We start from the raw sequence: 22,410 nt of genomic DNA on the forward strand, positions 1-22,410 counted from the left end.
TTTTATCTGTTTATTGTTTCACAAAGAAAGATGCCCAGAAGGGTTGAGAATATGGAATTTGATGCAGACTTCACCATTTGATTGTTCAAATCAGTTTTCCTTGTTCCTGTGGCTTCAACACACTTTCTCAGGGGAAAGTAGCCTATTTTTTTTGTAAGTTTTTACATGAATGAAATTGCACAAGGGCTTCTAAATCTACAACTTCTTAAATTAGCCCAAAATTGAATGTTTGCCAATTAAGCAACTTGAGTAAGAACATTTTACAATTGCAATTCATATTTTATGATCCTTATCCATGCTGTAGGATACGACTGAAGCTATCAGTACATTATCTTAGGAAACATTCAAACAGATAAGGTGAGAGTATCTCCTATATAAATTGTACGATGAGATTGAACCAAATGGTCCTAAAATTTAGACGCACAAATGATTCAAATCAGTGCCAAACTCGTCCTCTAACACAAAATAAAGTCAGTACCACAAGCCACTACTTTCAAAAAAAGTGTTTATTTGTACAGTGGATTGAGCACGATGAACAATAACCATTCCTTTATGTTTTGAAAAAGCTTCAGTCCAAAGACCAGTTACAGACAATGATAAATGGCTATGTCAACTTCAATACCCTCAACATTAATGACAACAAGTCTTGAAGGCACAGCAGGAGAGCCAACCAGTTTCTCCAACATCAGCTGTAGTAAATGAAATCTTTGGTTCAGATACATTGTTAGATGTACAGTCCCTGTGATTTTGAAATAAAGATCATTCTTTATTAAACACCACCCTTTTGCTGACCACTCCCCTTCCCCCCACCCCCAATCACCTCAGCAACTAAATAACACATTAAAATACAATGTTCTTCTATCATTGTGAATTAAAAGAAAAATATTTTTTCTTCCACCTCTCATGAAGGCACGAGCTCCTGCTGAGTGTCATTCCACAGGTTTTTATGTTATTCTGAGGACATCACAGATAAGCCTGATCTCTCCTCAGAAACCATACTTTATCAGCAGCATGGTAGGGCTTACTGGATAGTGATCAGAAGTGGGAACTCAGGCCTATCTCATACATCTAAGAAAAAACACATAGCCCTCTAATTACAGAATAAAATGAAGGAAATAAGCCACAACACTTCCCCAGAAACTAAGTCAAATGGACTTTCACCACTTGGCACTCTTCAACTGTTATAATAACAAGTCACATACAAAGATATATTTGTGTAGAGCAATGACTCTAGACTGAACACAATGTGGTTGCTCACCATTAGCTTAAACCATACAACTGGAGCTCGGCTCTGGGTGTAGCATTGGGGATCCTAAGTATTTAAGAATGAGAAATAACTGAAGAAATTCTCTTTTTTTAAATAAAAGCTAATTTTGTTAGCGTCAGCATTAATTGAATTTGCAGGCAGCTGTTCAACAATTTTTACTTCAACTTAGCAATGCATAAATATTAAGGCAGAGGAAAAAATGTTCATTTGAGTCTGGTGTAGTTGAAATCCTTACTGTGGAATCCTCATGCAATTGAAAAATTAATATGAACTGCACTGTGGTGCTGTACACGCAACAGAGTGCAGTGGGGACATGCATGTGCTGCTGTGACTGTCCATGTGATCTATTCGAAGTGCCTTGCCAGTCACAGTCCTGCACATCACCAGTAGAGTGGTGGTGGGCTTTCAGCCAGTAGCTGGCAAGCAGACTTGACTTCACACCCAGAGTCCCCTCAACTTGAATGCTGAAATAATGTCAATAGTCTGTATGACCCCAATATCACTTCAAAAAGGCACTTTGCAGCAAGTTGCCAGTTAATTATATATGAGACATTCCCAGTGCAACAGTTGCCAATTTAACTACAATTTTATATTTTACATTCAGTTTATGCCACAGAGAGCCAAAAGCTAAATAACATTTCCCTATCGTTTAAGAGCCCAATTTCAGTAGTTTATACAGTATAAAGAATACAAAAAGTTCTTTTACAAAAGTGATTTTGACTGCTAAACAAAATTATAGAATATAAAGTGGTACAAAAAAAAATGCAACTTGATGAAAGTAACAGTGCATTACTGGATTCTAGAAGTTGTGCAGATTTTCATTTCAATGGAAAGAACTAAATAGCTTCTCCCAACTCAGCAAGTACTGCCCTGAGGAGAGCTTGTTTGCAGCTGTAATTCTGCCCAAGACACATGCATGTTCCAGACTGACACCTTTCCCCAAGCCCCTACCATTGGTCTACTGTTTCTGTAAGGCACCTTTGCACAAAAAATAAATAAATACCTCAGGGTAGAGATTAAGAGGAAAAAAGTCCACATGCAAAACAGGAAATACATAGCAGGAAAGAGAAACAATAACTTTTGCAACTCAGGAGAGTTCCCATCCAAAACATTAACCCACATTTAATAAAACATGAACCCACACACCCCCATATTTAATAAAACATTAACCCATATACCTTCTCTCTAAGCCATATACCTTCTTAGATTCTGGCATACATGCTGTGCATTTTCTGCTTTTATGGAGGAGTATACTTTTGGAAGTAGGAATTTGGCAAATTGGATCTGTTTGTTTTTGAATATATTGTCCAGCCAGCCAAGTGAACATAAAAAGCAATAGAAAGCTCCTTTTAATATTCAGACTGATCAGTAGATCCTGTCTTTTATTTTTTCTAGCACACTGTATTGGGATGGAGGGGGCAACAGACATTCTAACCCAGTGGAAATAATCAAACAGACAAGCTACTATTCCTGATGCAAATGAAAACCTCGAGATCATGACTGCACACCACACACATTGCTGCTGACTGGTTTCACAATTGTCACAAGAGATGAAATCTTTCCTCTCTAGGGACTAGGACTCCCAGATTCTGCAGCCAGAACTCCCAATTTGATCTTGGAATCTGATCAGAAGACAGATTAGATGAAATATAAAAAAAAAAAGGACAGAAAAAAAGAGTTTTGCCTTCCATGACCTCAGGGCATCTCAAAGCACTTTAAGCCAATTTGTGCACAGCAATCTCCCACAAACAGCAATGCAACAGTGGCAAGATCATCTGTTTTAGTGATATCAGTTGTGGAATAAATAAATATTGGCCAGGATACCAGGGAGAACTCTCTGCTCTTCTTCCAAATAGTGCCCGATGAGATCCTTTACATCTTCCCTGAGGAGGCAGCCTCAGTTTAAAGCCATTACAATAAGAGATGAGTTAAGACCTTCTTGTTCCATCTCCAGCCCTTTTGGATTCTGCCACAGCGATTGAATATAATCTATGACTATACATGCAATTTAACTACCCAAACCAGATTGCCAATCACTATTACTATTCTTCTCCACAAGCTTTCACCTCACCCACCCCAACCAAAACATTTCACTTCCCTGGGTTATTTTAATCTAAACTGTGCGTACAGAGTGGACTGTGTTTGCCCAGCTGGGGATTTATGCTGCACACCTGTAAACAAAGTGCTTCTGCTGTCTTGAATCCAGCATAGTTCAGATGCCTATAAACTAAGAAATCCAACCAAATTACAAGTTGAAATTCCTTACAGTAATTTCACAAAGGCACAGCAGATATAAACTCACTTACACATCCTGCCAAAACAAGAAGTGAGATAAAGCACATTAGCCATGTACTTGATCGTTTAAAAAAAATTCCAGCTATAAAACAATTAAACCCCGGCAGATCAATGTGTTCACGCCCAGCACTTACAGCATATGGTGGGTTCCCTCTTTGCATGAGTGCTCTACACTGTGACTGTAGCATGTGACAAACTGAACCAGTGGATGACAAACTGTGCAAACCTCCCAGCACAAATACAAACGCACACGCACACATTAAATCTTTTGCAATAAAAGGCCAGTTCAATTTTTGATCTAGGGTGTCCCAAGGACATGGGGGACAAACAGGAGACTAATTCCTGAGGGATGAATAGCACATGGGGATACAATAATCTGCTTCATTTACTATCAGTTTTATGATCAATTTTAATAATTTAATACTTCTCAACTGTTTTATTCTTTTAGTGGGGGCATATTTCATAGGAATTTATGAATCAATGACATGATCTAATTGATTGGTACAGCTTCTATCTCAACTTCAAGGGTGTTCCAATGGTCATGTCCAATTACATGGAGCAAACATTAGAAATTCAAAAAGGCTTCAAATTGGAAAGAACTTATCTTGGTGGATATTTATGGGGCTAATATTTGTAAAGTATGGGAACAATAAATAGAGCTTGTGAAAAGAAGTTTCCAAGTGCAGGGCTGTGTTACTTACAGTACAGATACATACCTCGTATTGACAATTTCTCCCAAACTCCCATTGTATCATTAATAGTAGCCCAGCAGAAACTGAGGAGAACCTGTAAAGGGCTGTTTCTACAGACTTTCCATCAAAGTCATGACAGGTGATTGGGAAAACTCAGTGGAAAATTCTATCCTCAAAGATCTTGGCTGGAGAATAATAAAAAAAATTCAGAATCTGCTTTTAGCAACTTTTTTTAAACGTTGTGGAAAAACACTGGGTTACTGGTGCGCATAACAACTGGAAAAAAGGGACAGAATCTTTCTCAACTCACTACCGATTGCACACGTCCGAAATCTCCACAAGTTCAAAAAGTGTGTCACTCCATTAATTTAAAAACCTGCTTTAATGTTTCTGATCACAATACATGCAGCAAGAGAGAGGGAGGTGCAGTTAAATGCTTCACTAAGAATGGCAACGAGTTTATAAAGGGCAGCTGTTGACACGCAGACCGAAATTCACTTCACCGGAGACAGTATTTTACTGAACCCTCTGCACTTTATAATTAGAGTCCGACCGGGCAGTGTTACCAAACGGCGGCTGCTGGTAGTTTTCACTAACGTTGGGATACGGTGGGTACCTTAAATCCAGGTTCCAAAATTGCACGTTTTACAATTCTCTTAACTAATTATAATTAGAGTGCACAGATTCAACATACTTCACCAGCTCATCTCATACTCCTGCCATGAACCATCCATTAACTCTTACAAAGCTGCATTTAAATACAGAAGTATAAAGCTTTTCATCACACTGTAACCCTCCCATCTTTAAGGTGAGCAATGTTTGCCAAACACTTTACTTCTATAGATCCTCCTCCTCTGAATGTTAAACTGAACATGTTAAGCTTTCCCTTTCCAGCTCATTAAGTTGAGGGAGGTCACAGAGTACGAAACACTCCTCCACTTTTTACATCCAGCTGAGATTTCCTTAACCCATCACAGGTCATGGATAACCCAAGTTTAACCAGAGCAAAAGCTCCTTCTACCAACTGTGACTTGAAGCCACAAACTGAAATCATTCCCTTCAGCTGCACTGTGACATTTTCACCTCCTAGACTATTGTGTGTCGAATGGTACTTAGTGCTGCATTAAAAGACAATTTTATCCCTAGTTTGCACCCACAAGAATTTCCTTCAAATCATGCCCCCCTTTTATGTTGAGTAAATGTTCTGATTCTGCAACTGCCAAGCTCACTCACTTTTCAGTGCAGGTCACATTCAGCACAGGGAAGTTCACAGCACAACCCCGGATGTTTTCCTGGCACTGATGACGCATCTTTAAAGCAGCAGTGCATGGTGACCAGGCACACTTCACGGATACAAAACCACATTTCTGTCACTGCCCAAAAACTTTCCTCAACAGAGGGAGAGCCTGCTGACAGGCAATGCTAAATTTACACTGCCCAAGTTAAGGGTGCACAAAGTTAAAATGGTCTGAGGCAAGTGAGACTACATCAAGAGGAGGGTTTTGGTGTCTGATGGCATGTGAATCAGGCTATAAAGAGCTGATGCTGCTGAAGATGCCTTTCCCAAACTTGGTGTCAGTGTTCCAGACCAGTGAGTTTCCAAACTTGTGCAATCCAAATGGAAACATTCCAACTTTATGGAGGGGAGCAGCCCTATCCCAACATTTAAAGTTAAGTTTTGCAATATATACAGAATGTAGTGGGAGCTTATAAATTATGTATTCTGTTAGAAAACTGACCTTAAAGCCAGACAATTACAATCCAGAATGGTTGTCTAATTAGTGATAACTGTGAAGTCAGAGAAGGGTCCTAACACATCTAGATTATTTATCATTTTAACAAAATAAATGAAAATAGTCAAATAGCACATTTGTGGACCAGGGTTGAAGGGGGAGTGACTGGGTGATGCTGGAAGTCCTTACTTGTAACAGCTACTGGATGAATGGAATCTCAGGTTGAAAGGCAAGCTTTGAGAAGACACAGGCAGGGCGAGGTCTTGTCTCAAGAGTCACACCGTACAACAGGCCCTCCCTTTCAGCTGTGCAGCTGCCGAGAGAGGTTGAGCAAAGACTTCCCTTCATGGTGAGGGAGGAAGTCACTCAGCATGTTTGCAGTGCGAGCACACAGGTTTTTAGTGGCCAGTGGGTGTTGCATGAAGGCTGGCAGCATGCCGACCCTCTTCACAGAGGGCAGAAAGGCCTGATTTTGGGCGGGGGGGGGGGAAGAAAGAGAAAAGGTAAAATGCCACACCCTGACATTGAAAAATGATTATAGTAGCAGCAATGTCCTTTCCTGCTTGCCATTGCATGGTTCAGTTTGCCTCACACTCCAGGAGCTGTGGGAGGGACCGTTCGTTTTGGTTTAGTACGTAGGTGGTTTATAATCATCAGAGTCCGACCGGGCAGTGTTACCAAACGGCGGCTGCTGGTAATTTTCACTAACGTTGGGGTACGGTGGGTAATCATTCGTCGGATCCATATACTTCTCGGAGAAGTCCTCTGCACCCATGCGATACCTCTTTAAGGCAAAATAAACCAGCAACCCCTAAATGGAAGGCAAGTCCAGAGTTAAGATCAGGAGTTAAAAACCTGGAACAACATCGCTCTATCGGTATAACATTGAGGTTTAGAACCAAGTCTCGGTTTTCAATGAAGTGTGTAGATTGATTTTGCTGCACAATAAAAAACTCTAGCTGCACACTTCATTTCCCTGATGTTTTCACTTCACAGCACATACACTTAAAAGAGATTAGTCCAGTGGTCGCATTCCTCTTCATCTTCAAAGTGCCCCCTCCCCCATTATCTTAGTTATGTAAAAGAGTCTAGTTATGAAATATTAATTTTTAATTTGTTCTTGAGATGTGGGCATTGCTGGCAGGGCCAACATTTACTGCCCATCCCTAATTGCCCCTTGAGAAGGTGGTGGTGAGCTGCCTTCTTGCACTGCAGCAGTCCATGTGGTGTAGGTGCACCCACATTGCTGTTAGGGAGCAGGTTCCAGGATTTTGACCTAGCGACAGTGAAGCAACAGCAATATATTTCCAAGTCAGGATGGTAAGTGGCTTGGAGGGGTGATCAAAAATAGAACCTGGCAGAATGTTTTCCTCTAGACAGCCACTACTCAAGTCTCCTGACTTAACTTCAAAGAGTTTCTTGCATCTCGAGTAGATTTAATAGGGAAATTTTAGACCTGCTTAACAGATCTGCCTTTGCTCCATCCCAGGTAAACACAGGCAGAAGCTGGTGTTCACTCCCCCCCCCACCCCCACCAGAGCCTTGTACATTCCACAGCTGAAGCTGAAATGTGACAGCAGACTGCAAATACCAGAGATCAAATAGCACACCAACCACTTTATGCTTACTAGCAGCTTTGATCTCATCTGAAACTGTGGCCACTGAATGGGGGTGGAAATCTTGCTAGGCTAGTCACACCGTTGAGCACATTTCATAAACATTGGTCCATATTTTGCAGGGACTTGTGCCATTTAATGTCTATAGCTAAAGACACTTGGACAGTGTAAGAGGAAATCATGGAGTAAGTTACTCAAACCATCAAATGATGCCACTCCATATTTTCCTGGGGCACTATTTTATTAACTTCTACAAAAACAGTGAGATGTTAAATTGAACTCTGCACACCACCCCAACTGAAACCAATGGTGATTGCTATTTTTCTGCCTTTAAGCCAGTTTTTAAATCACTGCTGCCTTTTATTTAGACTGAAAAAAATGACAACACAAGAGACCTGTGGCAGCACAGTATAATTCATGGACTTGAGAGAGGAAACTGGTTGTTTTATTTTACAGGTTTTGCAAGTCCACAAGCCACATACGCAAACACTTGTCTGTTGACCCCAATTAGCAGCATCATCACTGGGAAATGATCCAAGCAATCCGGATGTCTCTCTTAATCAATACAGAGTGGTTGATTTTGGAAGTTGCCTGATCCTCAGATAAATTCATGTCTCCAGGCATCACTTTTGCACTGGCAGATACTTTAAAACCCTCCCTTAAATAATTGTGGTCTCTTTTATTGCATGACCTGATGCATAAAGATAGTTAAACTGAAAAGTCTGCCCAAATAAACAATTATTTCCATTGTAGCTTTTAAAAATCTGGTAAAAACTCAACATCTCAGTGGTGTGCATACCATTTCAAGAAAGCAGCACAAACATACATATCTCAGTGAACGAAGATACAGAAGATCTTTAAGAAAAAAATTGAACAATTTCTCAATAAAATGTCATCCAACTAAATTTAAGCAGCACCTTTCTAATTACTGTGTTTGTACATGTTGGGCTTGAACCAAATTAGCTGTAGTTAATAGCCTAAACTATAAAGATCCTTTTGATCTGCAATAAGTAAGCTTTCCCTCTAACAAAGCTTGTAGAACAAGCAGTTACAAGCAAGAGCCAGATCTCCCCAGAACACATTTTCATTGGCATTCACAGCTCTGCAGTTCATCGAGGTTAACCTGTAACAACCTTTAAAAAAATTCTATCAACTATGGTGACAAGAAAGTGGCTCACCAGAGTCTCCAAAGGCAATTAGGGGTGGGCATTAAATGCTGGCCTTGCTAGCGACACCCACATCAAGAATAAATTACAAATAAGTTAATATTTTCATAACTAGACTTTTTTTGCGAATGGAATGATCTATTAAATTTCCATTTAATTAACCTCAAGTGTCAAAAACTCAGTAGGTCTTGCTATTGGAATAATAATAACGTAGACAAGATTGATTTTTTTTTTTAAATGACTGTCGTTTTCTCCCTTTGCAGCCACTCTGGTTTATTATTGTTGCATTTTAAAATACATAATTTTCTAAGGGTTACAGCTTCCTGCAGTTTAACCCCTTTCCAACTGAATAAATCCAGTTATAACAAGTAAATTGGAATTCAACTGTCTTGTTTCATCCCTCCCACAAGTGGATCAATAGAAACTAAAAAAACCCTCAACATTCAGGACAGTGTTCTTAAAAACGTAATCTGGTGATATCAGGTGTTCAGATCCCACATCTGCTAATTGAACGCTGGACTTCATTCACAGCTAAGTGAGTTTGCAGATAACAGCTGTTGGTTTAATTGTTTCATTATTTCCCATCCCCACCAGCAATTGTAAAACTATTTTGCCAAACCTTTTCCTCCCCCCAATTCAGAGTCGCAGCAACACAAACCTGCCATATCATTTAAAGACCTTTACACGTCTACTTCATTAAACCAAGAAATCAGCAGTACAAACTCTTTGACTTACCCAGCTGAAAATGGAGAAGAAGGAGAAGGCAATGGCTGCCCGGGCACTATCTGCCCCTATGACTGGAAGGACAGTTGTGGACACCCACTGATTGGTGAGGAAACAAAAGCCAACAAACCACAAGAACGTCCAGGAACCTAGGGGAACAAAAAAAAAAAACTGGCTCAACTGTTACGAGCAATTGCTCAAGAACCAGCATAAACCATCAACTGTGCAAACATTATTTTAACAGCAATCCTCTCATGTTATTTCACAAGATGGAGACTGGCACCAAATTGATTTTATGTTGAACAAATGACAGAGATCAGCAATAGGCCACTCGCTTCAATGCACTGCTACTGAGTTAGGTGTTCACATTTTGCTTGCTCTTGGACTGCTTTAGTACAAAAGCTCTATCACTTATCAGCTATGGGGGATGCCGGAACTCAGTTAGTTTAACTGAGCATCTTGAGAGAATAAGCAATGGTGTCCCCAGGCCAAGATCAGGATTCATGCACATATAAAGTAGGGCTCCCAATGGGGAACATCTGTGCTCTACAAGGAAGTCCACTGACATAATTTAAGAATGTTAAAGTGTGTTAGGGAAAGAGGCAAGAGATACATTCCTTTCATTTTCTGTGTGTATCAGAAAATATAAAGCAAAATGACAAAGCTTTCTTCAAATACATCAGCAGCAAAGGGTGCACGGAGAGGGGTATTGGACCACTTAGTGGGGGAACTGGTTTCCAAACAAAACAAAAAGTTGAATAATGTCTAGATCATTCCTTTTGTGACTGCGCCTTTTTAAATTGCCGAAGAGCGAAAAGAGAGATGCCAGAGTTGAGGGGGGAGAAAAAGGGAGAACAAACTGAAAATCCCAGGTTATCAGATGGGAAGACATGGTAGAAAGATTTAGGGAGCTGAAGGTACACAAGATTCTGACAGTTTCAGACAAAGCTGATGGGGTTTGCTAAGGAGACAACAAATCCACTTCACAACATCCAATTAAAGCTGAACAACATGCTAATGCTTGGAAAGCTGTAGAAAACGTGACTCGGCTCCTCAAAGAAAAAAATGGAAGAGATGGAACCATGAATTACAGCCTGGTGAGGTTTACCTTAACTGTGGAGAAAAGTGACCAAGACTTTGATGAGAAGATAGAAAAGGACAGCACTGGCAAAGGCAGCATGTGTTGAGAGAGCCAGAGAGAGTTTAGAAAGTACAGCTTGCATCTGATCAACATACATCATCTCTTTGAGGAGGTTACAGGTTAGGGATGGATGGCAAAATATTAGGCTGGATTGATAAGTGGCCAAAAAGTAAACATCAAAGCTTGGTGGCGTGGAGGGAGCAATCAGTGTTGGCTCATCATGCTGGGCAATTGTTGTTTAACCGTATTTATAAGTGATTTAGGAGGATGGAATATTCAAGGTATCTAGGTTTACAAATGACAACAAACTAAGTGCAATGGCTAATGATGCAAATTGTCACAATCCAGAGGGACCTGGACTAGTAGTGATGGCAGATGGAATTCAAAAAGTGTAAGTCAAGAGATTCATTGGAAGAATATAGATTATGTGCAAAATGGCAATGTGCTTAAGGTAACAGTAGGATGGTGATGCACGGGTTTTGCTGGACAGGTCATTAACACAGGCAAGTTCAGTGTTTGTAGGTAGTGATGAAAACACACTACATTGTTGACGTACAGCTGGGGGTGTGGCTTCCAAGGCTAAGAAGGTGATGCCGAAGTTGTATCAGGTCTTGGCAAGGGTGCAATGGGAGCACGGTGTTCAGCGTCTGGTCTCCGTGGTATGGGAGAAATGTAAACTTATTTCAGTGAATCCAGTGGAGGGCTGAGGCCGATTGTTCCTATTAATGTGGCTCCAAGTTGTGAGGAAAGATGGCCTACCATTGGGATTTACTTTTTGCACAAGAGGATGGTGGCTGGGGCAGGGGGGATGGTAACCTTTAAGGGTTTTCACTGTTATGGAGAATGTGGATTGAGGAGAGTTGTTCTATGGGGCACTGGATTCAAGGAAAAGATAGGCAGGAATGTTCCAGGTTTCATTCTTGACTTCCCGGGTAGCAATGGGGTTTGACTATTTGGCTGGAGGAAGCAGTTAAGGTTGGTTATCAAGTAATTCCATGCAGTTTTCATTTTTACTTGTATATGTAGCGAAACACTTCAAAGGAAACAAATACTTGGTAAAGTACTTCTTCTAGGGGATAGCAGAAGACAGTTGGTGAATTTCCTCTGCACCCTCTCCAGTGCAATCACATCCTTCCTGTAGTGTGGCAGCCAAACTGCACACGGTACTCCAGCTGTGGCCTAACCAGCATTTTATACAGTTCCAACATAACCTCCCTGCTCTTATATTCTATGCCTCGGCTAATAAAGGCAAGTACTCCATATACCTTATTAACTGCCTTATCTACCTGTGCTGCTGCCTTCAGTGATCTATGGACATGTACATCAAGGTCCCTCTGATCCTCTATACTTCTTAGGGTCCTACCATTCATTGTTTATTCCCTTGCCATGTTAGTCCACCCAAAATGCATCACCTCACTTCTCAGGATTAAATTCCATTTGCCACTGCTCTGCCCATCTTACCAGCCCGTCAATATTATCCTGTAATCTAAGGCTTTCCTCCTCACTATTTACAACACCACTAATTTTCGTGTCATCTGCAAACTTACTGATCATACCTCCTATATTCATGTCTAAATCATTAACTTACTCTACAAACAGCAAAGGATCCCAACACCAATCCCTGTGGTACACCACCCATCACAGGCTTCCAATCGTAAAAACAATCTTCGACCATCACCCTCTGCCTCCGCCCATTAAGCCAACTTGGATCCAAGTTTGTCAAATTGCCCTGGATCCCATGAGCTCTTACCTTCTTAACCAGTCTCCCATGCAAGACCTTGTCAAAAGCCTTACTGAAGTCCACGTAGACTACATCAATTGCATTACCCTCATTTACACAACTAGTCACTTCCTCAAAAAATTCAATCAAATGTCAGATTATACAAAAACCAAACAGTTACAAATAACAGAGGCACCAGCAATGGTTTGGGGGGGGGGGGGGGTAGAAAGAGTACATTTAAGCACCAAATGCATTTTAAATTGTTATATCTTTGATCTAGTAGCTTTAAAAAAAATCATGAGTGCATGGATGCAGGAGAACGTTCACAAAGAGATCTGATACTGAGACCAGAATCAGACATGGTCAGCATCATGGCTGTAATTGGTCACTGGAAACAAGATGGTGGGATAACTGCCCAGGGCAGCATCACACCAATCTTCCCTCAGCAAAACCATTAAACCCACGATGGGGAAGGGGGAAGAATAGACAGTTATTTATAAATCATGCAAATAACTCAGAAAAAGAATAGATGAGTAAAATATTTGAATCCTATATGGAATATTGTACTTCCAGAGCAATAAGAAAATATAGAAGACGACTGCCTGTGAATTAACACCACACAGAAGATGGAGTTGGCTATTACCGTTCCTTTCTCCACTTCCCTTCCCAATAGGTTTCCCTCTTCTTCTGAAAGCAGAGTCTGACCCTGCAGCACAGACCCACAAGTACCAGCTAATACCTTAGCCAAGTGATCATTCATCACAGGCACAACTAGACAGAAGAGCTGGTAGTGGAAGAGGGAAGAGAAGAGAATGGAATCTAGAACTCAGTCCAGTCCTGTTTGGTCTCTCTCCAAGGACAGTGTGAGGTGTGGTGTAGCAGCCTCAGTGAATCAATGAAGTAACCAGGGTCAAAACCTAAATCATCTTGACCTGCGTGGCTCAGTTACAAACCAAACATTGCACTGACCAACCTTATGGGTTTTTTTTTTAAATAATTTATTTTTTTTAAAAAAATCACATAGGACAGTTGGGTTCCAGGTTTGCATTCATAAGCAGCTCATTTAATTTGAGACTAGTTTACAAATTAATATACTTAAGTCTTCCAAGTCCTAACCTTTGACAAACAAATGATAATATCCTGCTATCAATCTGTCAGTGTGATAAATTAACTGTATGAGGCAGCCCTGGGTACGAATTGAAGCCTGTGGCCTTGGCTGGGAAACAGTGTTACAGAAAGATTTCCCCAATGCTCACAGCCCACATTTTATTGTGGTCTGCTTACCTGAAATTCCAATGTCAGCCATAACGATGTGCTTCCGCTGGGTAACATTGCTGATCTGAGGAAAATAGACATCAAGAGCAAAGAAGACTATGCAGATGAGGAAAGCAATCACACCAATTCCCACACCATAGTGACAGGCATTCACATTGTGATTGAAGACGCATCTCAGGTTTGAAGAATGAAGCGTATTCATGTAACCCTCACTGGAGATGCAGCCAAACACAATTATTGAGAAGACCTAGATGAAACGAAAAATAAAATAATGAACAAAGCAAAATTGTTATGCACAAGAAAGAAAAGTTCGCTTTTCTATAGTGCCGTCCATGATGTCAGGATGTCCCAGAGGACTTCACAGCCATTGCAACATACAAGACCCACAACTCAGATACTGGTGAAAGATGGTGCAATCCCCATTCCTGCATTTACAGATCAAGTGTCACATCTAAATGCTGATGTGGCTCAAAATAAATCGTAATCATTCACCATGGCACAGACTGCTTCACAAATATCAGGGGTTCTTAGCCAAAATCACATTTCCACAGTTGCCACTTAATCCCAAATCAGTATCTAGGGCCCCTGCAAGATTTCACCAATTCTGATAATCTTGAACATTATGTCTCTGCACTCTCCTGTTCTCAGTACGTACTGTACAGCACAGCTCTTAAATAAAATTCTGACAAAAAATGCTTGATATTGATCTGATGGTCTATAGACAGGTTAAAAATTAACATGTTTGTATCATATCCACCTTAGTCAGTAAACCTGTTTAAACCAAAACAGCAGTGTAACTTGCCTTACACCAAAGTCACATGATATGTAAAATATAGCCATTTCTGGGAGAAATCCAGCACAAGGTCGTTCATGTTTAACGCTCCATATTTTCTTCTAGGAACACAGGACTTAGGAGCAGGAGTAGGCCATTCAACCCTGCTCCGCCATTCAATGAGATCCTGGCTGATCTGGTCATGGTCTCAATTCCACTTTGACATCTGCTCCCCATAACCCTCGACTCCCTTGTTTATCAAAATTCTGTCTAACTTTGCCTTAAATAACTTCAAATGGCCTAGCCTCCACTGTTTTAAGGGGAAGAGAATTCCACAGACTAACGACCCTCAGAAAAAAATTCCCCTCATCTCTGCCTTAAACAGTAAACCTCTTATTCTTAAACTGTGTCCCCTGGTTCTAGTTTCTCCCACAAGTGGAAACGTTTGCCTGGTATCTACCCTATCAAATCCTGTCAGGATCTTATATGTTTCAATAAGATCACCTCTCATTCTTCTAAGCTTCAATGGGTAAAGACCCAACCTGTCCAACCTTTCTTCATGGGATAAGCCCTTCATCCCAGGAATGAGTTGAGTGAACGTTCTCTGTACTGCCTCCAATGCAATTATACCTCACCCCCACAAAGGGGAGACCAAAACTGTGCACAGTTGCTCTTGCTCATGATTTTCACACAGTGCCATCACCTGAACAAAGCACATTTGTAGACACAGGGTAACAGCATGGCACCAGCTCTGCCTTGATATCCTCCACGTTTGGAAAGTTAGCCTGCAGTTAGTACCTATTGTCATGCATGAGGAATGGTGCCAGACTGCTGGTAACTGTGGATCCTATCCAAATGAGGTTCTAATTTTTAAAAAATAAAAAGGAGAAAGGGGAGTACTTGGGCCAAAACAACAACTTTTTACTCAACGGTCATATACTTAAAAAGGAACTCACTTGAGAATATACAACATTCATTCAGGAAATTCTTTAGAAACCTGCAAAATGGATAGCTTCAAAAGCACGTTATAATCACATGAAATATGTGGACAGCTTGAAATAGCTTAAGATTCATAACTTGGATATCATTTCTAAAATGAGACTACGCTAATTGGCAAGTTACATAAAGACTGGGGCTCTAATTCCTTTCGAATTTAACATTACTGCAATATAATTCCATTAGAGCCGACTGCAATTTGTGCTAATGCCTCAAAGTCCTCATGCAGCACAAAATCAGCCTCCTTCAATTTGAGACAGTAATGTGCATTATTATTTGTGACAGATACATTATTTAACCTGATAGTTCAAACAGCATCCTTCCACCAGATCAATGCTGTTATCTGAAGCTCCTAAAATTACAGTCTTTATTCGTCACTGAGCAGTCTCGGAGCGAATGGACCCTTGGCTGCATCAATGGTTAGAACTCAATGTTTCGAGGAGACAGTGAGTCACAAGCAGCGGTTTTTTGTTTGCATCTAAATTTGTTTCACGCTGATACAGTGAGCTGCCAACTCTGGCTAGATTTCTCCCTGCAGGTTTACCATCAACTGCACTAAGCCAGTTGAACAGACTTTTTCTCCTAGTTCTTCCATTTTTAAAATTAATGTACAAAAAAAAAAGTGCCCAGAGAAAATGAAAACAACAATATTTTTAATATCCCAATAATTTTACTCCTGGGTTGCTCAGAATAGCAACCCGGAGGTTAATCCTAAATTCTTACAGGTTCCGGGGCAATTCTGGAGGGTTGGCAACCCTATTGACACACATCTAGATTTGAACTTGAACAACATACAGTCCATGTGATATCTCCCAGTATCTGTTTACACAGCACTGCCAGCACTTTCTTATTGACTGTTTATCGTGACATGCAGAAACACACATGATTCTTGCATTCCAATAGCATTGAACACAGGCTATATATATATTTTTGATGTAAAGAGACTGGGCCCTAGACCCAATCTCCATTTAAATCACCTTTACTATAAAGAAGCAAGCCTACATAACCATCGTATTGGAGGGTCACAGCATGATAGAAAAGGCAGTGCAAGAAACACCAAGTGGACTCATAAGGACATAAGAAACAGGAATAGGAGTAGACCATTTGGCCCCTCGAGCCTGCTCCGCCATTCAATAAGATCATGGCTGATCTTCCTGAGTTTCGATTTCCATGTTCCAATCTAACCTTGTTAAGCAAGGGAATCAAAGGTTATCAAGAATCTATCTACCTCTGCCTTAAAAATATTTCATGATCCCACCTCCACCACCTTCTGAGGCAGAGAGTTCTAAAGTCGCACAAGCCTCAGGGAAAAAACCTCGAAGAGACTCATGGGTATAATTCTCTCTTTTGTTCTTCTTCCATGTGCTGTGCTTAACTGCACAATGTTCCAGTGTAGTAATGGAAACAAAAAGATGATGGAGATGCCATTTTGAACAATAGCAGTATGGGGGTGGGAAGGGGACGGGGAGGGGAGGTGTCAAATGATGAACAATTAAGGCATCAAAAATACTCATGGGACTTGTGGCACAGCTGGCACTGGAAGCAAAGTAGCTCATCAGGCAAAATCAGAACAGATGATCTGAAATGAAATGCCAGCCTTGCCTCACTGGTAGCACTCATGCCTCAAAATATTGTAGGCTGAAGTCCCATTCCAGAGGCCTGAGCACATTATATGGGCTGACATTTTCAGTGCAGTACTAAGGGACTGCAGCACTGTCAGACATGTGAGCCTCTTGACTGATATATTAAACCTGTCTTCCTTCTCAGATGGGTGCTGTAGACCTCTTAACACCATTCCAAGGTAGTCAGGGGAGCTCTTCCAGTGTCCTGGCATGCAAATTGACCACGGGATTTCCCTACATAACACCAGGGAATACACTTCAAAAATATGCCACTGGATGTGAGTTGAATATCCTGAGGTCATGAATGGTTCAAGAAACACGCAAGTTCTTTCTTCCTCATTTGTTTTTCATGGGACATGAGCTTGGAAGATTTGGATCTCATCAGGCAGTGTAAATTAATTTGAGTTACACTGTAATGTGTGGGCCTGCTGAAGTCATTACATACAATTTGTGGACCAAAAGTTACATTTTATCCTTGGTATTTTCAATGGAAATTTCCAAACTCTTTTCCCAAACAAATTAACAATTTGCATTTCTATAGTGCCCTTCATGTGTAGGAAGGCATCTCAAATATACTTGACATCAGGACAGCAGAGGACTGAAGAAAATCAGGACAGGGAAAGTTCAGAGATTTGAGCCTGGAGGACTAAAGGCATCTTTGAGAAATAAGGTTTTGATGAGAATTTTGAAAGCAGGAAGTAAACTAACCAGGCAGAAGGAACTAAGCAGGGAGTTGTTGAGTGCAGGAGCAAAGAGGTTTAATGAGCAGCCATCAGTGATGAAGTGAAGGAAGCAGCAGTCAAGAAGTCTAGTGGTAAAGGAGTGAAAGATACAAACAGAGAGTCATCAGCACAGACTAGTTTGCCTCAAGGCAGAGAATACAGCCCATCCTTATTACAGGAAGGAATGTGAGTACTGAACAAGGAATGGAAACCTCAAAATCTAGCTAAGGGCTAAAGGTAAGGAATGGGAGCAAGTGGGCGTTCACTTCACCCTGCTCTCATTTTTGGGGAGAGTGTTCCAGAGTTTAAAGCCTAGGTTCCTGAAGGCATTGGCCATAGAAAATCAGGTATGGGCAAGAGGCCAGAACAGAGGAATGCAGAGGCCTCAGGAGGTTTATGGGGTAGAGAAGGTTACAGTGATAGGGTGGGAGAAAAGACCCTGGAGAACAAGTTGTCAGTCAACACTGTCCAAAGTCATGTAGAAAATGGCTAATTAGGTGAAATATTGGGGTGTTGCCTGCAGTTGTGGACCAGCCTCCCGATATGAATCACTGCCTTCAGGGGTGAAGAGGAAAGAAAATGAGCAAAAAAAAAGTCGGTTTAGAGCTTTGCTGACATCATGTTTCATGTTGCCAACAAGACAGACATCATGCCCTGTCTAACAGCAGCTACCATCTACAGTATGCTGAATAGAGAAGCAAAATTAAACCACACACAATCAACTCCTGTTTTAAGGCACCTTACAACATGAACAAGCAACAATGCAATTGTGTAACAGTGGTGGACATTGTGGCAAAACAGCGAAAAACTAGTTACAACAGAAAACACTTCCTGTTCTGTCGAAGGGTCATGAGGACTCAAAACGTCAACTCTTTTCTTCTCCGCCGATGCTGCCAGACCTGCTGAGTTTTTCCAGGTAATTCTGTTCCTGTTCTACCTTGACTGCCACTACCTTTCAGTGAGACCCAAGTGGTTTCAAAAGCTGATTAAGCTTCAGCTGCCATCCTGTTCAACATTATTCTTTGGAATTGTGACTGGAAGCTTTCCTAATGAGTGTCAGGCTGTCAGTTTCAGTTCAAGAGGAGTCCAGTTTCCACTTAATAAAATACCACAAAAGGGAAATTCAATTACCATTGAAACAGGCAAAAGTGATGACTCATTTCTCCGTGTAGCAGAGATACAAGAGGAAGAGAGATAACAACTAGCTTAGTTAGGAAGTAACAAAAAGGTTGAGGGAGTGACACTTTCAGGTGGCAAAACACTTTCAGGTGGCAAAACAATGAAGATGTCAAAACTGAGGAGCAGAGAATTAAAATAAAATCAAAATAAACAAAGACAGAAAAAGAGAGACAAGATCTGGAAATCTTAAAAATTAAACCAGAGTAAAACTATCACCAGAGAACGAGAGCTGGGCAGGGTGGGGGGGAACTGGCATATGTACACAGGAAATCAGCTAAGGTTTCCACACCCGAACTACTAACTTGTCTTTTCTCTTTACACGTTCAAACTAGTGTACCTGCTCTGCATTCCCAGTGTTCTCTGATATTTTAATGTCAGATTTCACATTATTATTCCATTTGTATCCAGCAGCAGTTTTAAAAAACCCCAGTCTCCAACATCCGAGGGAGTGTGAGGGGGAGGGGTGGAAATCTAACCACAGATCTCAAAGTCCCCTTGGTTGCTGCAAACACTGGGCACTGTATAAACAGGACTCCCAAAGCCAAAATTTAATCTCAGTAAGGCAAAGATGATAAATAAATGCACTGGGAACAAATCCACCCAAAACGATAGAAGAATTTACAGAGTTGTAAGCACAGCTAATAAGAAATTGAGAGAGTCCCAACAGAACAATGCCAGAATCATTGCTTGACATAATTTTGAATTTTGTTGTTTATTAACACAGGCTCCAAAGTTAATAGAGCCAAATCATGTGGATACAGTCCTACCATGCATCAGAGTCTGAAGGAAACATTGCAGAATGAAGGACAAATACCAAACAGGGAATTCCAATGCAAAGGATAGACCAGGCAATAAAAGGCTGGGTACTGTGGAAAGGTGGGTTAAATCAGCACTGAGAAAGATCCCACATTATATTAAACTGGAACCAGATATACCCATTAAGGTAATTGATGAGGTCAGAGGGCATCGGGGGAAGGGGCAAAATTCAATTGAAGTTTAGAGACCAAAATAAGCCTCCTAAGCGTCACCAATGTAATTTTAGACTTTTCACAGCTCGCCATTGCCCCAAATAATAACGCATAAAAAAAGTGTAGTGTCATCCATCCATCTTAAACAGGTGCATGGGCTGCTGCATTTTATAAAGGATTCTTTAGTGTAAGTCACAGAGTCTATTTAAAAAGACGAATGAACTAGCAAGAAGACATTGCCTATTAGACAAGAAATTAACAAGACTGGTAGAACAGAGACGAAAACTTGGACTTTTCTACCTTTCTTAAACACACACACCCCATGTTCTCAGCTGCATCTAACCAGGAAGGTGATGAAGTAAAATATTGCCAGGCAGGGCTGCTGGGGAGATGATGTCACTCCATGGGCAGTAGCCATGTTTCTGACACTAAACTGGATTTATTTCTGAAATTCCAGCAGCAAGGTCAGCACGGAGCAAAGTTGTTTTGCGGAATTCTCCCGTCCCTGCTCTTGTTCTCTTTCCAGAAAACCCACTTGTCAGCGAGCCTGGTTTTGAACTTGGGGACAGAATGTGCTTCCCCAACCCCCACCCCCACAATTACACAGCAAGATAGGTACTTTCCATGTTGGCGTCGCTCAAGACGAGCTCCCATGGCATGTGATTCCCAATTCCCAGTCAGTCCGGAAGTGGAAAAACGGGAGACAGCCCCATTCTGGGCCTGAAGGCAAAAGGGAGGGAGGGGGAACGCAATTTCACACCAGAAAGTTAAATTGATCGCGTCCAACTCATTTTTACTTCGTTCTTTTCTTTGCAGCCTTGGAAATTGACAAGTAGGGAAATGTGCGAAGACCCCGTACTTCCCATTTCCCTATCCAGCCAGAACCGCAGCAAAACAAAAAGTGCACCTTCTCTAACTCACCCAGCATACTATCCGCGTAATCGTATGAGGCTGTTGCAGCAAGTTCTGTAAATCAAACGCTCCGCCCGCCTTGGCTGCGCCGTACACGTTCCCTTCCATCTCGTTACTGCGGGGAGCGAGGAAGGTTTCCCGTTCTGTTTCTCTCTTTTATATATATATATATATATATAACTAGAGTCAGGAGGTGGTGTCGAGATGAGAGCACGGAATGTGACAAATGACCCTCTCGCACTGCAGGCTCCCTGGGACACGTCAGTACGCAGAGAGAGAGAGAGAGAGAGAGAGAATGGTGGGGCTGGATCATCATGTGATAATACCTGAACAGAATCAACAACCAGTGAAGGCTGGGCGAGCCGTGACAAGGGGAATCTAGTTAACATGAACTTAAGCGCTGGCAGCCTTTTTCATTACAAATGCCATTGCATCCGAGCTGTACTTGATGCAAACGGTGACATCTAACAGCTGAAAGCGGTAGTGTCACACATCTGACAATCCTAATTCTCGCCCACTTTCCCATTTGCACCCACTCCTCGGAATATTTTATGAGCTGCAGTGCTGCTTATAACGCCCCGCCGCACATGCCGTCCTATAACATTCTGTAGATTTTGAGTGCTCCTTTTGTTTTCCATTGCCGTGTCGTTTTTTTTTCTCTTAGAAGTTGGAGCACTTTTTTTATTAAAAAAAAGCAGGTTTCTTTCCTGTTACCTGTTGGACCTTCCACCTTTTATAGTCTTGTCGCCCTCCTCCTCCTCTTCACTCCATCCCTCAACCCCGGGGAAACACTGGGATGTTAATCAGGTTAAAGGCAAGGGGCAAAATGCGAGTTACTTTAAAAAATGGGATAAGATCGCAGCAGAACTCGGCCCCAGGCTTAAGAAGGATGGGCGGGATCATAGAATCACACAGCATTGAGGAGGCTATTTGAACCAAATGTGTCGACCCCTGGAAAGACCAGATGTTGTTACAAATGTGTACATTGCAGGATTTTTTTTTTACTTTAGAAATTGTATTTTTGAACATAGGATAGATGAAAGAACGTTTGGTCTGGGTAGCTTATCAGATAGGCCTGGAGTTGCAGATCAAAGAGGAAGTCTTATTGTGTTGCTGGGATGATGCTCAGGTATTCACACCGAGGATTATAGTGACCTCTCTAAATATCTCTTGAGGAATGGGGCCCTCTGTAGGCGTCTGGGGAGAAAGTTTGAAATTAAGGTGTGGCAGTGTGGTTTAAATTATTCACGTATTTTCCCCAGATCAAAGATTGTAGGTACCTGGTAAACAAAGGGAGGTTTTTAAAGTATCCATATGCTTTTCAGATCACAGGACAGGTTTAAAGTTAAGTATAATTAATTTGCTTTTCTTTCTGCAGAGAGTAGATACATTGGTTTTAATTTTCCAAAATTCTGTAGAATCTGGAAAGGTCCATCAGATTGGAAAATACTGAATGTGACTCCTGTATTCAAGTAAGGATGGAGACAGAAAACAGGAAGCTACAGGTCAGTTAGCTTAACATCTGTCATAGGGAAATTGCTGTCATAGGGAAATTGCTGGAATCTATTATTAAGGAGGCTATAGTGGGGCACTTAGAAAATCTCAATGCAA

At 41.2% G+C, this 22,410-nt stretch overlaps 1 protein-coding gene across 1 annotated transcript; it reads right to left on the reverse strand.

Annotated features, from left to right (window-relative positions):
* Positions 1–488: 488 nt before the first annotated feature.
* On the reverse strand, positions 489–21,076 carry syngr2b (synaptogyrin 2b). The gene is made up of 4 exons (XM_041216875.1): positions 20,809–21,076; positions 13,638–13,875; positions 9,505–9,641; positions 489–6,798 (listed from the first exon to the last, which is right to left on the reverse strand). The coding sequence occupies exons 1-4, from the start codon at positions 20,905–20,907 to the stop codon at positions 6,616–6,618; spliced, it is 657 nt and encodes a 218-aa protein (XP_041072809.1). The 5' UTR covers positions 20,908–21,076; the 3' UTR covers positions 489–6,615.
* Between the last annotated feature and the right edge of the window lie 1,334 nt (positions 21,077–22,410).

The sequence above is a fragment of the Carcharodon carcharias genome, chromosome 22, assembly GCF_017639515.1.
Source record: "Carcharodon carcharias isolate sCarCar2 chromosome 22, sCarCar2.pri, whole genome shotgun sequence".
NCBI lineage: Eukaryota > Metazoa > Chordata > Chondrichthyes > Lamniformes > Lamnidae > Carcharodon > Carcharodon carcharias.

Excerpts from the sequence above, each read along its gene's own strand:
- syngr2b (XM_041216875.1), bottom strand. The coding sequence starts at position 20,907 with ATGGAAGGGAACGTGTACGGCGCAGCCAAGGCGGGCGGAGCGTTTGAT. Across the intron at positions 9,642-13,637 it reads GGCTGACATTGGAATTTCAG|GTTCCTGGACGTTCTTGTGG; the intron begins GTAAGCAGACCA and ends TTGTTCCCCTAG. Across the intron at positions 6,799-9,504 it reads TCTTCTCCATTTTCAGCTGG|GGGTTGCTGGTTTATTTTGC; the intron begins GTAAGTCAAAGA and ends CCTTCCATTTAG.